Source organism: Schistocerca serialis, chromosome 2 (assembly GCF_023864345.2).
Source record: "Schistocerca serialis cubense isolate TAMUIC-IGC-003099 chromosome 2, iqSchSeri2.2, whole genome shotgun sequence".
In the NCBI taxonomy this organism is placed as follows: domain Eukaryota; kingdom Metazoa; phylum Arthropoda; class Insecta; order Orthoptera; family Acrididae; genus Schistocerca; species Schistocerca serialis.
Window position 1 is genome coordinate 397,968,936 of NC_064639.1, and position 19,208 is coordinate 397,988,143.

At 38.9% G+C, this 19,208-nt stretch overlaps 1 protein-coding gene and 1 pseudogene across 3 annotated transcripts; both read right to left on the reverse strand.

The window, feature by feature from the left end:
* Window positions 1-6,623: 6,623 nt before the first annotated feature.
* Window positions 6,624-18,043, reverse strand: LOC126455568 (mitochondrial import inner membrane translocase subunit Tim29). Of its 3 annotated transcripts, XM_050091323.1 has the most exons (4): window positions 17,797-18,043; window positions 17,497-17,598; window positions 13,058-13,145; window positions 6,985-7,079 (listed from the first exon to the last, which is right to left on the reverse strand). In XM_050091323.1, exons 1-4 carry the CDS (start codon window positions 17,852-17,854, stop codon window positions 7,040-7,042), a joined length of 288 nt encoding a protein of 95 aa, XP_049947280.1. In that variant the 5' UTR covers window positions 17,855-18,043; the 3' UTR covers window positions 6,985-7,039. The 3 variants fall into 3 exon arrangements, with proteins under 3 accessions (XP_049947278.1, XP_049947279.1, XP_049947280.1); XM_050091321.1 differs by lacking the exon at window positions 13,058-13,145 and having other exon boundaries at window positions 6,624-7,079; window positions 17,797-17,983; XM_050091322.1 differs by lacking the exons at window positions 13,058-13,145; window positions 17,497-17,598 and having other exon boundaries at window positions 6,624-7,079; window positions 17,797-18,033.
* LOC126458899 (5S ribosomal RNA) lies at window positions 8,569-8,685 on the reverse strand (annotated as a pseudogene).
* Window positions 18,044-19,208: the final 1,165 nt, after the last annotated feature.

Below are 19,208 nucleotides of genomic sequence, written 5' to 3' on the forward strand. Positions count from 1 at the left end.
TTTGGGTTATAGTAAGCGAAAGAATCTCCCGTGCCTCCACCATTCTTTTCCAAGGCAGGTAGGTATGATGGTAATGGCAAAGCTTGAGATTTGCGCAAAGTGCTGCCCCGGAGTGTAGAAGGTACTGACAGGAGCTATGAAAATATTATATGAAACTGTCAAATCATGTATTGGAAGATGGACCTTCTTGCCAGCAACACAATGAAGTTCATCCTAAACAACAGAAGAGATAGTGAAATGTTAAAAATGTTTTTTGTTATTTCTGATAATCCGATGGCTCTTTGTACACCATTCTTGACCATGGAATGGCATTCCATGACACAGGGAGTATTTTCACGTGAGAGTCATGTCTTGGCATTCCTGACAATCAACACACTGGTGTTCATTGCTGGAGGAAAGACATTTGGGACATGAGACATCCAGTGGCAGTGAGGATAATGTTTGTAAGAAACTGAGGGCCATCACTGCTGTGGGACTGTTATTTGTCAAAGGTAACCAATGAGGAGTGCAGCCTCCAGACACCTTTAGTAAGTAGCCTGGTTGTCTTATGCATAGATTTTACATAGGACAGCAAATGGTCATTTGAGTGTACGTCAGAGATGGTGGACCACTCTAGACAGTGAGCACGCTGCGGAGGGGAGATTCAGGTGTCAATGAATGTCTAGAATATGAAAGAAATATGGGCTTGCCACTGTTGTGGGGAATGATAAGATGGTCCAGAATATCTGCCAGGAATGAGAACCCTGTGGAGGCTCTGGGAAAGCCACAAACTGACTAGTGGGCCTTGCAGTCACTGAGCAAGATGGGTTGGGAGCTGAGTGATAAGCTACAGTGAGAAGTGGTGGAAATATATAATGTTACTAGATGTTCCTGTCTGCATTCCCCTTCTTTAATTGCATTTTCTGTTTGTAACTATGAGAGGGGATCAAATATAAGTGGGATTTTTGTTCCTGAACATCGACAGTTGGTAGGACTGGTCCCACGCTTCTGTTATGCTTAGGTGGGACCGTTGGAAGTGAGGAGAGTGTGCTGTTAGATATTTCCCGCCGTTTTGTCACTAATGCTCACGATGTCTGAAGAACAGGTGCACCCCTCCATTGCGCAATGCATAATTAACAGATTTCTTGCCCGTGAAGGAGTTACAGCAGTGGAAATTTGCCAAAGACTGACAGCACAGTTTGGTGATAAAACGTTATCCAGGACAAGTGTGTTTGCCTGGCATAAAATGTTCAAGGAAGGACAAGAATGTGTGAAAAATCAGCAAGATGATCGCTGTCCTCAAACCAGCATTACAGACAAAATCATTAGTGTGGTTAAAAACATTATTGATGACAATTGGCAGGTGACAGTATCAGGAATTGCACAAAAAGTCGAAATCAGTTATGGGAGCTGTCAAGCAATCGTCACAAATGATCAACAGTTCCGTAAAGTGTGTTCCAGGTAGGTCCCTAAACTTTTGACCGAAAATCTGAAGTTGAGACGTTTGGAGGTCTGTCAGAGGCTTGCAGCAAGATTTGCTGAAGAAGATGATGCATTTTTAAGTCGGATCGTCACTTGCGACAAAACATGGATTCACCGCTGCACTCCAGAATCCAAACAAGCCAGTAAGGAGTGGCAGAGCATAGGGGAGGCAGCATCAGTGAAAGCCAAGACTCTACTATCAGCTGGCAAGGTTCTTTCAACAGTTTTTTTCGTATTTTGCTGATTGATTTTTTGCACAAGTGATGCACAATCAAGGCCGCTTACTACTACAAACTGTTGAACAAGGCGGACTTGACAGGTCATCCTCCTCCACGACAATGCGCGACCCCATACTGCAGCTCTAACTGTCTCGAAGCTACAGGAAATGCACTGGGCTACACTATCATCCTCCTTACAGCCCAGGCTTATCACCCTGCAATTTCCATTTATTCGGACTGCTTAAAGAAGCTCTAGGAGGGCGACGATTTGAAGATGACGAGAGTGTGGAAGCCTTCATGCGCAAGTGGCTGGTGACACAACCCAGTTCTTTATACAGTGAGGGCATCAAAAAGCTGCCCTTACGCTGGAACAAATGCGTTTCCAAAGCAGGAGACTATGTGGAAAAATAAATTATAGCTGCCCTGAGTTTTTCAAAAAATGAATTTAAATAAAAAATAAAATCCTGTTTATATATGATCCGCCCTCACAGGTGTCCAACAAAATGGTCCGGCAATGGATATTGTTTCAGATGAGCATCATTACACCCTCATGAGCAGTACTGCCATCCTTATCAGGGAGGTCATAATATACCATGGCGAAAGGTGAAAGATCAATGCAATCTTGAGGGTATATTTTCACTTCATGCAGGCATGTAATGGCTGGGGATTGCGAATGTAATAGCACCTGCAGTTCCGTCCTATGCAATCTGATACTGCACACATTCCTTTGAACGATAGCCATATTTAAGGATGATGGACGTCAGTTGTGTTAGTGGCTGTTAGCTTGAAGCACCTAGTTTGATATGTGCTGGACTATATGGTTCAGAAACAAGATGATAATATTCCATTATTTCTGCAGGGGTAAGGTTTTCCTCCCATTGTTGATCAGCTGTCTCTAAGGCAGAGGGCTGATTGAGATTTGTATCAGTGAAGTGGAAGTTGGTTGGGCAATCTTTGTGCATAGTGTTGCCTTTCAGGAGGATTTCCAAGTTAAGGAAGGGGAAGAACACTTCTCTCTATTTGTCTCCTTATTCCCCTCAAATTTGTCAGGCATGGATCTGGACTTTTTCTGGCCAGATGTAAGCAAAAAGTAATCATGGGGGTATTCCCTTTCCATTTTCAGTTCGGTATAAATCACACGAAACTTCCCATATGTGTGTCAAGGTTTTATTGTATGTTGTGGAGCTAAAGTAGCGTTAGATGAGGATACTACTTTAGTAGTTGAGTATTTTACAACTGTGGCACTGAACTGTATAGGTTACAGGTCTATGGGTTCATATCCTCTTTTGGTTGTGGTATAGTAACAATAGCTCTGTAACTGCTGGACAGTGGTGCAGAAGGCTTTTGTGTAGCCAGTATTTTCCAAGTAACAGTAAGGGAGACATTTTCCCTAACTGAAGCACACCTGGCATCCACAGGATGAAGCAGCATGGTCCCCTGTAGAGTTAATGCAATGATGGAAAAGGAGTTGTACAATTCCCCTCATGTGAATTTCTGTCACAAGTACATATTTGACTGTGTTTTTACAGGACATGTGAGTACGATTTAAATGTTGACACTGGTCCCAAAGCATCTGATTCAAGATATATATAATGATATGCTGATAACTTCATAGCTCGTCTTTATCTCCGACAGAAGCTCCACTCGACTGAATGTGAAGAATATGGTACGACAGCTAATCACTAATTCACTGTCTCCTCCTTCACAAGCCAACGGACTACTCTTCTGCCATGACCAGGAAAGGTATCCTTCGAGTTCCTCCTCATTGGACATCAAGCAGCTATGTGGTAAAAATTCCATGAGACTAATTCAGTTTGTGATGACCTTCTACATGAATGAGGTGTCTATGGAGAAGCGTAGATTTCTTCAACAGATTTTGGGCCTGAAAGGCACTGTCTTTCTTTATTAGCAAAGCTCCATTATGTGGGTCATAGATGAGAGCATGAGTTCACTATCATGGTGAATGCACTAGCCAGTACTGTTGAGTGCACAGTACTGACTGGGTCAACTTTTGCACCTGTACTGATTCTTTAGCCACCTTGTAATATATCTAGGCTGAGCGAATGCAACACCAGCTACCCGCTGAAAAGATTTGTAAAGTGGGCTCCAGACCAAGTAGGGGTGAGCTTTGCTGGTCTGTGTTCATGCAAACTCTCATCAGCAGCCTCAGCTGCACCGAAAGAGGTCATGCTGTTCATGGAACTAATTTTTTCTGCACAACACTTGACTGGGAATAGTCTGTGATGTATTCTGTAGCAGGCATCCTATATAGCCCCACACTGAAGCTTGGAAGGCATTTACACCAAGTCAGCCACCTGGGCCAGGAGCAGAGAGCGTACGCTCTCCATCAGTCAGTTGCCCATTCTAATGCCATTGCAGCAGCCATGGCACCACCCACTGTCAGCATACCATAGCAACATCAACCCAGGAACTCTTCAGGTCCTCATCCATCCATTAACATTATGTGTCTCTGATGCTGCTCATCAAGAAGCATCAGAGTAACTGTTCTGTTCTTCAACTTTTCAGGCAACGCTGAACTTTCACCTTTGTCTAAAGATAATATTTTGCTGCACAACAGGAATACTGTTCTTTTTACCCTCCCATTCTTTATTATGGCCTTACAAGTGAATTGGATTCTTTTTTTTTTGGTCCAAAGTCCACAAAAATAGCACTTTGTTTTACAGACAATATTTTAGATATTATGTGACACTTTAAACATTACTCACACTGCGGTTAAATAATGCTCAGCTGTCTGCAAAATGCATCTCAAGATCAATGTGAAACCGATACCTCTTGCATTTGACATCAGTTTGAATAATCTAACTTTATGAATATAATGACTCTTGGAGTTTGCCAAATTTCACTAATTAGTATTGTATTATTTATTATTTCATAGGCACTTTTCTGTCTGAAGAATGGAAATGTCAGATGTTTGCCACATGGGTTATTCGTATTTAGCTTAAGTATTCACCTTCAAAGCAACAGCAGTACACATACATAGAAAAGTTGACAATCAAAAGCCAGTGAAGTATTTATAAATCTGCATCCAATGACAATTTATGAAAAGTGCACAGTGGGTGTGGACATTAGTGATGGTGTGGTAGATTGTAACACTTGTTCACTACCTCCACAATGAGGTGACAGTCTGCTGTGCACAGAATTCCCCATCCCCATTTTTGGACAATTTAGGCTACTGTGTGTTGATGTTTACACCCAAGTTGAGTATGCTTACTTGTAAATGTCCATAGTATCTACTCCAGACCTTGAATCACTGTGCTCTCACAGTATGTAATGCATAAAATTTTGTGAAAGATTAAACAAAGCCCATTTCTTTGCTGTCTCATTTAGCCTATTTCTATTTTGCATCTGGAAAGCTGTATCACTTTGCAGGATGCATATGAATTTAATATTATTGTAATTCAAAACTCTAACAGCATTTCATTACATACACCTAGCAGTGATATGCTGAGACATTTTCTATTCAGTTCCTTTGCAAAAAAAGCAAGGTACATACAATTATAGCTTAAAATATATTAAAAAAAACACTTCTGAGCATTCCAAAAGAACAAAAATTATGACTGTCCCACATTATGTGGTACACAACTGTCTGGAATATATTTTAATGAAACATGCAGGATCATTTTTGCCCAAGCTCAAGATTGCAAGTGTACTGTTAGTTTACTTGCACAAATGTAGCACTGCCACCATAAATTTTAGTTAAAAATAGGATTATTCTAGATGAAAAAAAAATGTTTTCTGAAATGAAAAAAGTGTAATTGATAACCTCACTTGTATAGCATCTTACATTTTCAACGTACATTCATTTGGACCATATTTGGCATTTTGCTTGTGGGTGCAACAATGAACATTTCACAGTTGTCTATCATGTGAACACACTATGTACATGTGTTCACATAATAAATACAGTTATTTTAAAATCACTTTGGCAAACTGGAATGTTCGCTCTTGTGCTTTATTTTTTATAGTCATACTGTATGCTAATCTTACCTGCATAAGCCAATTAAAGCTGAATGGTAAGCTAGTTGAAGTCAGAGAAATTCATGGTATGAATCCTGATGTGTCTCTTTTCTTGGTAGTTATTTCTGCTTGTAGTTTAGAAGATTTTTTTGTGAGGACATACTGGAAACATTGAGTGAATTTATGAATTTTATAGGGAAGTTTATACTTTCGTCTTGATTGACCATTCTATCAATCGGTTTTAATACTTTTCTTTTCCTGGTATAATGTTCCATATTCGCCGACTTGGTTGCTGAACTATGTTTTTTTGTTGCTGAAATTGTTCACATAGACAACCTTCTTTGTTTACAAACTTTTGCTCTATAAGCATATATACATTTAACATTTGTTCCTGTCTTTACTATATTTGACAACTGTACATTTAAGATAATTTTGCCACAGTTTAGATTAGTGCAATGTGTGACATTTCAAAGTTGTACTACTGAATATTTTAGAATATTCTACGACATTCGACAATATTAAAAAAGCTCAATAACAATATAAAACAATCAGGAATTTTTTTCTTTGAAAAATACATTGATGTAAAAGAAACAAAAGATGTCCTGGATACCACCATGAGTTGATAGTGACCATTTCAAACACTCATGTCTCCACAACCACAACAGCAACCACAGCTCAATCACAACAGAGCACAAGAGGGGAATAATGGGTGACACCAGACATGAAAACCAAAGACAGGTGGGTGGTTTTGGAAGTATTGTTCAATTTCATCCAAAAACACTTTAATTTTTATACATATATAGTGACTGATTAATGAGAAACCATGCATTATTCAGTAGTGGCAGTTCTGCAAGAGATCTGAAACACTGCAAAGGTAAGCACTTGTTCTAATGCATGATCCATACTTACACAGCTTGAGAATAGAGTCTGTCTACTGATCACTTCATACTAATTTAAGTCAGAAAATCACGTTTTTACTAACAGAGTGTTTATTAGTTTCAAAATAATAAGTTCATAGACTACAAAAATAACAAAACACTGATCACTTAGGAAATTCTAGAGGATTTATGTCATAATCAGTCATTACACTATTTAGCCACCACCATCTTCCAAGAAAGCCAACATCAATGACATGTTTATGGAATGTAAAAAATGATGGGCGAAGATAACTGCACTGTGCACTATAAGCAGCTGAACTTTTACTTCTATTGTCAACCCATATAAGTGAAAACAAACCAAGATTTAAACTACGTATGAAACCCCTGTTATAGCAGCTTTCAATGAGCTCCATATGCTGAACAGAAGCTGGATTACGTATTGGTTTTCCTACTAACATAATGTCCTGATTACACATTATAACATCTCGACGAAAGCTTTCTTCATCAGGGTTGGTGAGAGAGCAGCATACAGCAAAACCCAGACCTATTGATTTAAAAGAAAAACAAATCATGAGACATTTATAGTAGTCATAGCAACCTGTTCATCTGGAGAATACTTTACAACAACATAACGTAAGTTAATGTGATATTCAGGAATGTGACTTCCAGGTCTAATCGAATGATTAGCGAAAAGGAAAGAACACTATAGAATATCATTTTCTGGTTGAATATTTGGACATTAACAACAACTCATTAATATCTCTTAGTGGTATTTTATGCAAGTAGGGTAAATTGATTTCTGACATAACAAATGCATAATTAAAGAATCTTTGATAATGCTCTATACCCACCGAAGTACTCTTCTTGCCATGTTTTGTTCTTAGCTACTACCCACAACTGTAATACTAGAGTAAAAACCAGCTTGCAAACTAATTTCTTTCCACTTCTACATGTGCAGATATTTTAGCAGATTTATGCTTCCACAAATTACAAAAACAAAAAAACTGCACTTGACATTCCACTTACAGCAACCTCCTTCCTGTTCACTTAAATGCTATCATGTTCCAAATATAAAATTATGAAAAGGATAGCTGCTACTCAGTGTGTTCCAAATGTAGTGTTCATTAGTAATGAGGTAATGACTTCTAATAATAAGAGACTTTAATAACTGAGACTATATGTAACACTACCAGAATCTTATGAAGTGCAAATGCGACACGATCTTCTGTCATCTTCACGTCACCAAAGTGCGTCCAATCAGGCCTGCTACCCATTCAGTGTGAAGCATTTCATCATCACTTGTATTTGTGATTTTTACATGATATTAATAAAAATATACCATAAAACACACTATCATTGTTATTAGATGCAAAGCTATAATTTCATGAGTAAGTCACATGCTCTGCGAGGCAAAACGTACTACTTTTGCTCATAAATGAACAGGAGATAATTTAAAAATTAAAACCATGCCTGTCCTCGGGGGGTACCATCTTGTCTATAGCACATTCAGTGGCGGTTGGAGAGGCTTTTTTATGCTGAAGAAGCTGGGCAAAATCAGCAATACCATAGGTGTAAACGGTGCCGCTGCAGCCAGACTGATCATTCCTGCGAAGGATTCAGATAAAATTTGTCTCATCACTGGCACAGAGTTGTTCTTTCTGCTTGGCTGTAGATCAGATGTGTTATTGTCCTTGCATAACCTATCCTTTCCATGACCTTTGAGGGGGAGATAAGCAGTGTGACTTGACAGTTATTCTTGTAAATGGGTATGTCAACAGCATTACTTCCATGTCTGGAAATGTACCTTGTAAAAAAAAAAAAAAAAACTACACTCCTCCCGAACAGGCCATGAAGGCCTAACAGTACTGACCGGCCGCTGTGTCATCCTCAGCCCACAAGCGTCACTGGATGCGGAGGGGCATGTGGTCAGCACACCACTCTCCCAGCTGTATGTCAGTTTCCAAGACCGGAGCCACTACTTCTTAGTCAAGTAACTCCTCAGTTTGCCTCACAAGGGCTGAGTGCACCCCGCTTGCCAACAGCACTCGGCAGACTGGATGGTCACCCATCCAAATGCTAGCCCAACCCGACAGCGCTTAACTTCGGTGATCTGACGGGAACCGTGCTACCACTGTGGCAAGGCTGTTGGCGGAAATGTACCTTGTGATAGTAACATATTGTTCGTGTGACTGAATGATGCAATATATACGTGTGAATATCAGGATTTTAGTAATTTTCTTGATATATTATGAACCAAAAGCTGATATAATATTTCATTTATTCCATGGTAAATTTGTACCATTATCTAAAAATAGCTTTTTACATAAGCTATTCAGAAAGAACATTTGACAGCCATGTAGAAAACCATGGATCACTAGAGGGTTTAAAGGAAAAGGGAATTTTATCTTTTGGCAAGAACAAGTAGAGATCCTGCAGCAGTTTCACACAAAAAAAACTACTCAGAATTACTAAGAAAAGGTATTAAAAACCAGGGAACATGCATACCGTAACATATCACCAACTTCTTCCTCCGAAATTACGAAAACTATGTATTCCCTAAGAAATATAATCTCATATGGATCAGTCACTGTTTCCAACACATTTTCCTGGGAAATTGAAGTATGACATTGTTAAACTCTCCATAAGAAAGATGATAGAGATGTCAACAGGTACTGACCAGTTTCATTACTGACAATTTTTCTATGACCTCCATTTGGCATTTGACTGTGTGAACCACAATAACCTGAGGTTTTACAGAATTAATGGTATAGCCAACCAATGGATAATGTCATATCTAACAAAAGTGTACAGAGAGGTGTACTTAGTATTTCAACCAATGTTATCAGAGCAAATTCCTCTGACTGGGGATCACTTATGGAGTTCCACAAGGCTCAATCTTAGATTGTTCCTCATGTACACTGATGATTTTCCACCTAATATACAACAAGCAGATGTAGTTCTTTTCGCAGATGACAACAGTATTGTAACCATTCCAGGCACACATATGGCAACAAAAGAAATGGTAAACAATTTTCTTAAGAATGTCACTGACTGGTTTCCTGCAAATGGTCTTACTATCTATTTTAAGAAGACACAACATATTCAGTCTGGCACATCTAGAGGTACTACACCAATGATACATGTAACACATGGTGAGGAAATAAAAAATATGGTGGAAAATTCAAAATTTTTAAGCATTCACATAGATGAGAATTTAAACTGGAAAAATTACATTTTAGAGCTCTTAAAACAACTTAGTTCAGCCAAATTTGCATTTTGAGTTATTGCAAATCTTGGAGAGAAACAAATCAGCAAGTTGACATTTTTTGAATATTTTCACTCAGTAATGCCATATGGAGTAATGTTCTGGGGTAAATCAACTTTACAAAAGAAAGTCCTCATTGCTCAAAAATGTGCTGTAAAAATATGTGGTTCTCACCTTTGATCATATTTGAGTCATCTGTTTAAGGAATTGGACATTCTGACTACTGCATCGTAGTATACTTATTTCCTCATGACATTTATTGTAAATAATTCATTGCAGATCAAAAGAGGGTCACTCCATCCCAAGTCATCACATTTTTTAAAAGTTTCCCACATTTCTATTTCTGGTTTTATTTAAATTGACCATGGGTACAGAGATACCATAGAAATGAACTCATGCAAAATTTCAGCTCATAATAACCAATATGTGGGAACAGCGACCCCATATTTAAGAAACTCTTTGACAAGGATGTGGTGAAAGTCAGCAAACCCCAATGTTTGAACCTTTCTTAATACAAGGTAACAGCAACTAGGAACTTCTTGTTTTCAGATCTTATACGACTTTTGGCTCTGAATCAGAAAAACACAATGTGGAAGTGTGTAAAACAGTTCGTGAGCCAGTATAAGCATCAAAGTACCCCAAAAAACCTGCAGAGACAAATATTTGGATTTTTTGGCCTTTTGGCAGTAAAAATGGAAAAGAACAACTTGGAACAAATATTAACAGTACCTGTGGCACGACTATTAGTATATCTTCCTGCCTAAGTACTTATTGTGGATCGTACTCAATCAGAAACACTTGCCAAATCTAAAACTGCAGAAAGTGAGCCAAGTTCAGGTGCAAATATTTAAAAGGGCCACCTCAGAAGTTTTTCTTTCCAGACCACTGGAAAGAGCACACTTTTCTGCACTAGAAACATCTTGGATCTTAGCATTGATCCAGGAAAGGGATGAAAAGTAAGGCTGAACTTCAACAAAAATTGTGCACAACATGCTACCATGGCAAGATGGTACATCTTGCTAAGTGCACAGTGGCCATTGGCAAACTGATGCCAAGACACAGAAGACAAAAGACAGCTACAAGAAGAATGACTAGCAAATAGCCATATTTTAGCTGGAACTCGTGAAAATTACCAATTTTTGCCAAATGGTTAGAACCACATTAAGTTAACCAGGATTCATATGATAAAACTTCTTTTCTGGCCTCTGGTTATCAACCAGCTGACATTAATGTGCCTTTCGTGTCAGTTTTAAGCCTCATTCCTGGCCAATGCATTGCCTGCATCTCTGACAATCACTAGTGGACTGGTAACACACGTGAAGTTGATACTGAAAAACATGATGCCCTGGGTCAAATTCAAGCACTCTTTTGGTCCAGCTTGCTCATTCTGTTGGCCTGAACGAGAAGATAAATTTGGACTCCTGAACAGCACATCATGAATATTGCAGCACCTTCAGCAACAAGAAGAGGATGTCAGTATAATTTTCCAAAACCCACATTAAACAGCACTGAAGAAAAATTTACTGCCATGAAGCAGCAATTTTAAATAGCACTGGCTTGGGAACCAGCATGAAGATACCCACATATGTGCTTGGGAACCATGGCAAGAAACCCAACTGTGGCTTTGCAACCTCAATGAATAAACTAACCAAGCCTAGGAACTCGATGAGGCTTTGGAACCTTTATGAAGAAACCAGCAAACATGCCCATCTATACATAACAGAATAGGCAATGTTTGATATCATCATCATGCCCATCTTGACTTTTCAACCATACATGGTTACTATCAGGGAAACTGACTCAACAATTGGTTTTGAATTGGTTGAGTCATCAAATTTCCATGATTTTCAAGACTAGTTGCAACACCAGCATTTATCTATCATTTTTCGTTCCTACTTTCCTCAAAGTTATGGGTTCAGTAACCAGTATCATGTCGCGACCGCAACATATTACATGACTTTTGTGGAAGTTCAGCCTCATATTTGGTTCCTTTGCTGAACTGACTATTTAAGTGCTACTGCAGAAAATTGTGTTCTCTGCAATGGTACCAGGAAGAAGAATTTGTGGAATGACCCTTTTGCAATATTTACATCTGAACTTTGCTCATTTACTGTAATTTTAAATTTGACACACTATGTTTGTGACTGAGTATAATCGAAAATAATGCGCTAAGCAGGAAGATATGCTGATAGAATCGTGTCCCTGGCATTGTCAACAAATGTGTCCAGTTGTAGTTCCTTTGCATTTTTCTCCCCGAGATATAGGACCCCAAAGAGGATCAAAAACTCTATGCATTTATCTCTGCAGGTTTTTTGAGTCACTTTAATGCCTTATGCTGGCTCACAAAATGCTCCTTACATTCTGTCACACTGTATTTTTATAATTCACAGCCAAAAGTTATGCACAATCTTAAAGTATTAATTTTCTACTTGCTTTTTTCTTGTAGTAGAAGAGCTTCAAATACTGGGTTTTGTTCATTTTCATGCACATTCGTTAAAAAGCCATCCAAATAGAAGGCCACTATTTCTCATATACTTCAGCTCGTTATTTAAAATTTTGCACAGATTAATTTTTAGGATGGATCTACAACCATAGCAACAATTTCCATCAGGTAAACTGAAGCTCAAATAGTGGGAGGTCCATGATCCTTTTGGATGTAATGACCCACAGAACAATGTTGTACATAATTACAATACCAGAAGGAAATGTGACATTTGTCACTCCACATTTAATTTGCCTTTAGTACTAAGAGGGCATCTAAAAATGTTTCTCACTGACAACTCCCCCTCTTCTATAGAAGAATTTCTATTATTGCAATGTCTAAAAGGTGTTAGGTAGGAATTACTAACTCAAATCTGTATACTTAATATAAAAAAAGAACCACATCACCACCACCACCACCACCACCACCACCACCACCACCACCACTGACAACAACAAATCTGTGGGAGTTTATGGATGTGACTGAGTTAATTCAATTATTAATTTCCTACATAGAGCAAGGAATAATTGGAATAATGAGGTATGTATGTGGCTGTGGCACTGTTTCTTGAATGTGCTATATTACTTTATCCCTTGGACTGCCCCTGCCCACAGTCTTCTAAAATATCTGCAGGAAGTAATTATTAAATATGTTGGCAACATGACAACTAGCAACTTTTTGTTTATATTCCAATTAAAATTACTTTTGGATTGAAATTTCAATGAGCCGAGTGGTAGAGGTACTCTTAATTCTTTCTCAAGGACCATGTACTCACTGTATTGCCTGTTTTTGTCGGTACGTACAGTATGGCTGGCTGCATGCTGGCAACACTGACCCCCTCCCCTCCCGTGCAAAATTGCAATCTGCCACACACAAAATATTTCTAATCAGAGGATAACTGGCTGTTTTCTGTAACAACAAAGGATGCAAATGTTGACAATTCTCTTTTAATTACTGCCCACATAGATCTAATTTTGTAACATGATTTATTAAATTCAGACATTATAAACACAGTATTTTTTCAATCACTTTCCTGGAGACAACACAGTATTTCCTGTAACACAAAACCAGTCAAACTCCTATATGCTAATCGTTTCACATCACGGCATATCCTTTTTCTTGCACACGGTAGTTTGATGCATTTTGTAAGTCATGGTTTTTTTAAAGCCCTATTGGTTCCAAACCTACCTTTGTTCTTGGAAATAAAGCAGTTAAAAACTGACAGAATTCCATCCATAAACACATAAATTTTATAACTGGCATCTGTCATATTATAATCTCACTCCAGTCAGTTTCCTGTAAGGCTGCCTCGAAACTTTTGATTGTCTGATCACCAATTACTCCATTCCATTATACCCTTCATTGTAACCACTTAGTATTGTTAACTGTGTATCATGCTCAGAGGGGTTATTCACTACAGTATAACCACTGATATCAGCATTCAAGTGCTCACCTACAAAGACACTGTCCAGTCGCATTAATGTGACCCCAAGTCAAAAGCCTGAATAACTACCTTTTATAGTATGGGCCCTGTGACACATGCAGAGAAAGTCAATGAGGTTCTTGGTTGAGGATCCATCAGGTATACAGTCTGATCGAGTTGATCCCACGGATTCTTGATTGGGTTTAAATCTGAGAAGTATGGTAAACTCATCCTGATGCTCTTCGAACCATGCACACACACTGCAATCTGTGTGACATATTGCACTGTCCTTGTTGGTAGATGCCATCATGCTGAGAAAAAACAAACTGCATGTAGGTGTGGTCATGGTTGCCAAGGATAGATGCATACTTGTGCCCACCCACTGCACCTTCCAAAATGATGAAACCACCCAGTGAATGCCACAAAAATATTCTCCAGCCCATAACTCTCTGACCTCCAGGCTGCATCCTTCGGATGATTGTTGCTGGATGTCTTCTTTCAAACATTTCACATGCACATGTCAAGGGCCATATGTCGCATAAAACGTGAATCATCTGAAAAGGCCACCTGATGCCACTCAGTGGATGTCCAGTGGTGGTATTTTCAGGCCAATAATAACCTCCGTTGCCACTGAACAGCAGTCGGCATGGGTGTATAAACCAGGTGCCTGCTGTGGTGGCTCATAAGCAGGAATATCCGCTGAATGGTCATTGAGAAAACACTGTTGGTAGCCCCTAGGTTCATCTGGACTGTCAGTTTTCCAACAGTTGCACATCTATTTGCTTCTACACATCCCTGCAGTTTTTGTTCACCCCTGTCATCTATGGCCCATGGTGCATCCCAGTTCCTGTGGCACAAGTTCTGGATAATGCCATTTCGCCATGCATAGTATACTTCAACAACAGCACCATGTGAACTGTTTACAAACTTAACTGTTTTGGAAATGCTTCCACCCTTTATCATTCCCTTTTGGATAACATAAATTACTCTGTTTCTGTATTACAACAATGTCTCCACTATTTTCCACACTGACATGCTTTATACACCCTGCCGCCTGTGAGTAGTTATTTCAGCCTGATGTCAAACGTACAAGGTGGTCACATTAATCTGACTGGACAATATATTTTGCCTACTAGTGTACTGCTTTCCGAAGTAATGATGGTGCGGATAGCAACGATGTAAGCAAGCATATAAATGTAATAGCATTTCCAATTTTTTTTTGAATTTTAGAGAAAATTAATATTATAATCTCCACATAATATCATTTGCTTTTCTTTTTTCTTGGTGGCATAGGACTGATCAAATTTTTCTGAAAAGATCTTAAAACTTTCCATGATGGATCCTTTACTGTAATAAATAAAAATGACATTTCTCAAACCAGCACTTTACTAATGCAGACTTCTCATTGTATTTTTTTCTTATAAAAATATGCTTATAATTTATTGGTCTCTATGTCAAACATATGATTCCAACACTTACATGGTGCTTAGACAGACTTGATTAGGTCATGCAAACAAACAAGAAATTCATCAACTTTGGTTTTTAGTCCTCTAACATTCTGAAGTACCATTGTAAGCTTATTCCAACAAGTTTCTTTTTTATGTGACATTTCTTTCCTCTTGATCTTTTCTAAATTTGTCTGTCTGGATGACAGATTTAGCCTAAAAGAGGCTTACCTACGACACCTATAAGCAAAGGAATATTAACACGGTAATAGGGACCCCCTTATATTTTCACCAACCATTTCAACTAATACGTCTTCCCCCCGCTTCTGTTGAGGTCTAAAGTAAGCAGCTCCAACACTGTCCCATGAGACAAGGGCAACTGTGCTCACCACTCATCACACTTATACGCAGGCACAAATAATACAGATTATCTGTCATATGGCCCTACTGCATACGCTCTACACATGCTTGCACTGCTTGGCCAGTGGAGCATGACTGCATATACTATGGCCTACATGCCCTGCTAACCCTCGGGATGTACAATACTTGGCACAGCCTCATGTGGAGACAGTCTTGTGCATCTCAACTTTCCAATAGGAAAACCTGACATAGTACAGATGTATGCCACACCTGAAGCCAGCAGCAACCTAATCAGTTCCCAGTTAACTCACCTGATAGCTTTGTTCATTTAGTGTTGCTCTCTCAGTTTCAGAAACTCAACCCCACATGTGTATATCAATTAAATGAAAACTTGAGTACATGATATTCACCGGGAAAAGAAATAAAATTTACACTTATTAACTGCTGGCTTCAATTTTGACATTTGCAGATTTTTTACTAGCTGTGATCTAATACCAAAGAGGAGAAATTATATGTAAAAGAAAATAAAATTTCACATTTTAAGTGGTAAAATGTACTCCCAGATGTTTGAAGAAATTAAGGACCTCATGGATACTAAACATACTGAAAATAAACAACGCCATGGTCAAGTCTGCATTAATCTATCAATGTGAAATATGGGCATGAAGAGTACTGATGTACAGAAGTGCAAAATATTTGAATATAGGCTCCTGTGCAAGATCTATGGGGTCAATGGAAGCGTCTGATTCCACCCGTCGGCTTTGACCCGTGACGTTAGGCTGTTGTTGCGTGTGACATCATAACAGTGCAGAGTTTAGTTTGTCAGAGTGGCGTGTTTGTAGGTGTCGTTTTGATGTGATCAGTGGTGCTCTCTGGTGGTGAGTTTATGTGTTGTATGTTAGGTGATGTTTTTGGTTTAGTTTGCATGTATGGCATGTTTATCGGTGGCGTATTGTTACGGTAGGTGGTTCTCTCTGGTGGTATGTTTATGGGTAGCGTGTTATGTGGCATTTGGGGTTCATTTGTGGTAGCATTGCACGTGTGGGCTATCAGTAGTTACTGTGCTTTCAGAGCAATATTTTTCAGTTAGTTAACGATTTCGGTTTTGTTATGTCGATGTTATTGTAGTTTTTATCTGTTCGTCGTGTGTGAATTTTGGTAAATTGCTTTGTTTATGTCTTTGGTAAGTATGGATATGACTGACAAGGTCAACAGTTTTCAGTTGTCGGCGATGGTGGGGGACAGTGTGTTGCCTCTAATAAAATTTCTTCAGCTATTTGGCCTGTTGGCTGAAGTTGTGAAGTGTTCAGTGTGTCGTGAAGAAATGAGGCTTAGTTGCTGTTGACCTATATAGGTCAAGGGAAGTGTTCGATTCCAATTTCGATTTTCTAGGTTTTTTTTGAGACTTATAGTGTGGTATGGGCAGCTCAAAATAACAATGGTTCTTGAACATTTAAAGAACTTATTCATTTAACTTTTTGTGAAGAGCCCAATAAAACACAGAATGGTCAGTAGTGTGCAAAAGACAAACTAAGCATACATACTTTACCTGTGCACTACGTTAACAAACCATCCACATACTGCTTATTACTACTTGTTCTTCATCGGGTAAATAAACCGCAACAACTTACGAGCCGCTACTCTTGGAATAAAAATACAAGCTTGGACCACATTATACAAGGCGTTGACACTGAGGGGGAAAAAGGGCCGGGAAGTCGCTAGGCTCGGGACTGCTCTTGCAATGAACACTACGTGGAAGAAAAACTAAAACGGGTTCTGAATGGAGGCGAAATGGAAAACTACAGAAGACCACGACACCGGCAGAAAGCTGACGAGGAAAGTGAAATATATATAACCTCTGAGAAAGGGGATGACGAACAACAGTAATGGAGAAAGCAGAATGGAGGAAACTTGAAGTTGTCACGCCTCGTACAGGATTGCAATGTCCCGAGGAGCATAACTGAACACATAATATGAATGACTCACCTACTGCTGTTATGAAGGACCTTCTTTTGTTGGCTTTAGCGTCTTTCACAAGATCTAAGGTAGCTTCTTGGTAGTCCTTTGCTAGATTTATCAAATAAAGTCCTGTAATTTCAATAACAATTCTTAGTATATGCACAGCACAGACGAGTAAGCTCGACATCCTCGGAACTGCTTAACGTTAACTTCACACCCTACTGTCTTAAATTCATTGCGAGTAAACATAATACCTCCAATGACAAAATCAAGGTACAAGAAAACGTGTACTTGAACTGTATATGAAGAAAAATTTGTAAAGCTTACGTAATTTTTCCTTAATTGGAATTTTCTTCTCGATCTGCGTCTCTCCTGCCACTGACATGCTATATTATAATTTATTTAGTTTATTTTTCTCACTACCTCTTTCTGTCCCACAATTCAAACTTCCATAGATGTACATCACAAACAATATTTTTCATTACTACAATAAAATCTCTGACAGCACGAGTGACCACGCTTAGAACACGCTTACCGGAACATAGCGGCAGCGGTCCTCATTGAGAGCTATTTATTGCTTCGCTTTCTCGCTCGATAAAGCTGCACTCACGTTGCCATTATGATATCGCAACATGTTCGCAACTGATTGTATCTTTATCTTATGTCTTTGTCTGCACAGGGGTGAATACATTTCGGGTAGTGTCATCTTTCATATCGCTACTTTTCGTACTATATTTGCTTCGTCTGTTACATTACGTCTTGGGACAGAACGAAATAAAGACATCTGATGCTGCGCTATCAACCTAGACTTCGGAATGCGTTCTGAGGCGCCTGCTACAGGCGAGTTAGTTCCATATCTAGGCGAATAAAAAAGTTTCGAGTATTTTTCATACAATATATGTGCCTCATTGTGTGCTATCATTTGCAGAAATCTCATTTCGGTATCTTGAATCATTCATGATATATTACGATTGTTATGATCACATAATTCGCGATGTGCAATGACGCCAATGGGCATGTCGCAAGCGGCCATCGTTTCGCACATGAAGCCCACTAACTCGATAACAAATGAAATATCTTTCTGCTCTCAATTTTAAATAAAATTTCAATATCTTATCTACATTTCATTCACTGCAATGTAGGAGCTAAAATCAGTCATAGGAACAATTTATGCAATGCGTTTATACATCTGCGAAAGCATTATAATTTCGTGCAGTGTTTTACTTAATATTGATGTAGCGCAATAAGTGTAATGGGTAACGAAAAGAAATCCAGTTCTTTATCGAGTAACAATATCAGACTGTAAAATGTGCAAAAATCACATTTTTGCTACAGATAGTTTTCGAAAAATCGCATGATATGGATTTCATATCCACCAGTACGCCATCTCTCACTATAGGCACCCGGATTTAGCGAGCAATATAGCCTTAACGAAACCAGCCTCAGGAAGAAATGCAAAGAGCTCGTTTGTAGTAGCGCTAGTGTTAAAGGCCAATTCACTCTTCATGGAACATCACGTCACATCACAGCAAAACATTCCACAATGCATTTGAAATATTTATTTCGCGAAAGCTTAAAAAGTAGGCCTATATTGAAAACAATAATGTGTGTGAAGTGTTTTAGCTGCCATAGAAAAGTTAGTTCTGGGGTGCTATGCAACCGCTATGACAGATCGTTTCACTGGGGGGAATGTAGTGGCATGGGAATTAGGGAACAAAATGAGGCTCTTCCTAGGTACT

Coding starts and splice junctions, on each gene's coding strand:
- LOC126455568 (XM_050091321.1), bottom strand. CDS start 17,854: ATGTCAGTGGCAGGAGAGACGCAGATCGAGAAGAAAATTCCAATTAAG. Junction 17,599..17,796: donor TCCAATTAAGGAAAAATTAC/GTAAGCTTTACA, acceptor TTGAAATTACAG/GACTTTATTTGATAAATCTA. Junction 7,080..17,496: donor GTCCTTCATAACAGCAGTAG/GTGAGTCATTCA, acceptor TTAAATCAATAG/GTCTGGGTTTTGCTGTATGC.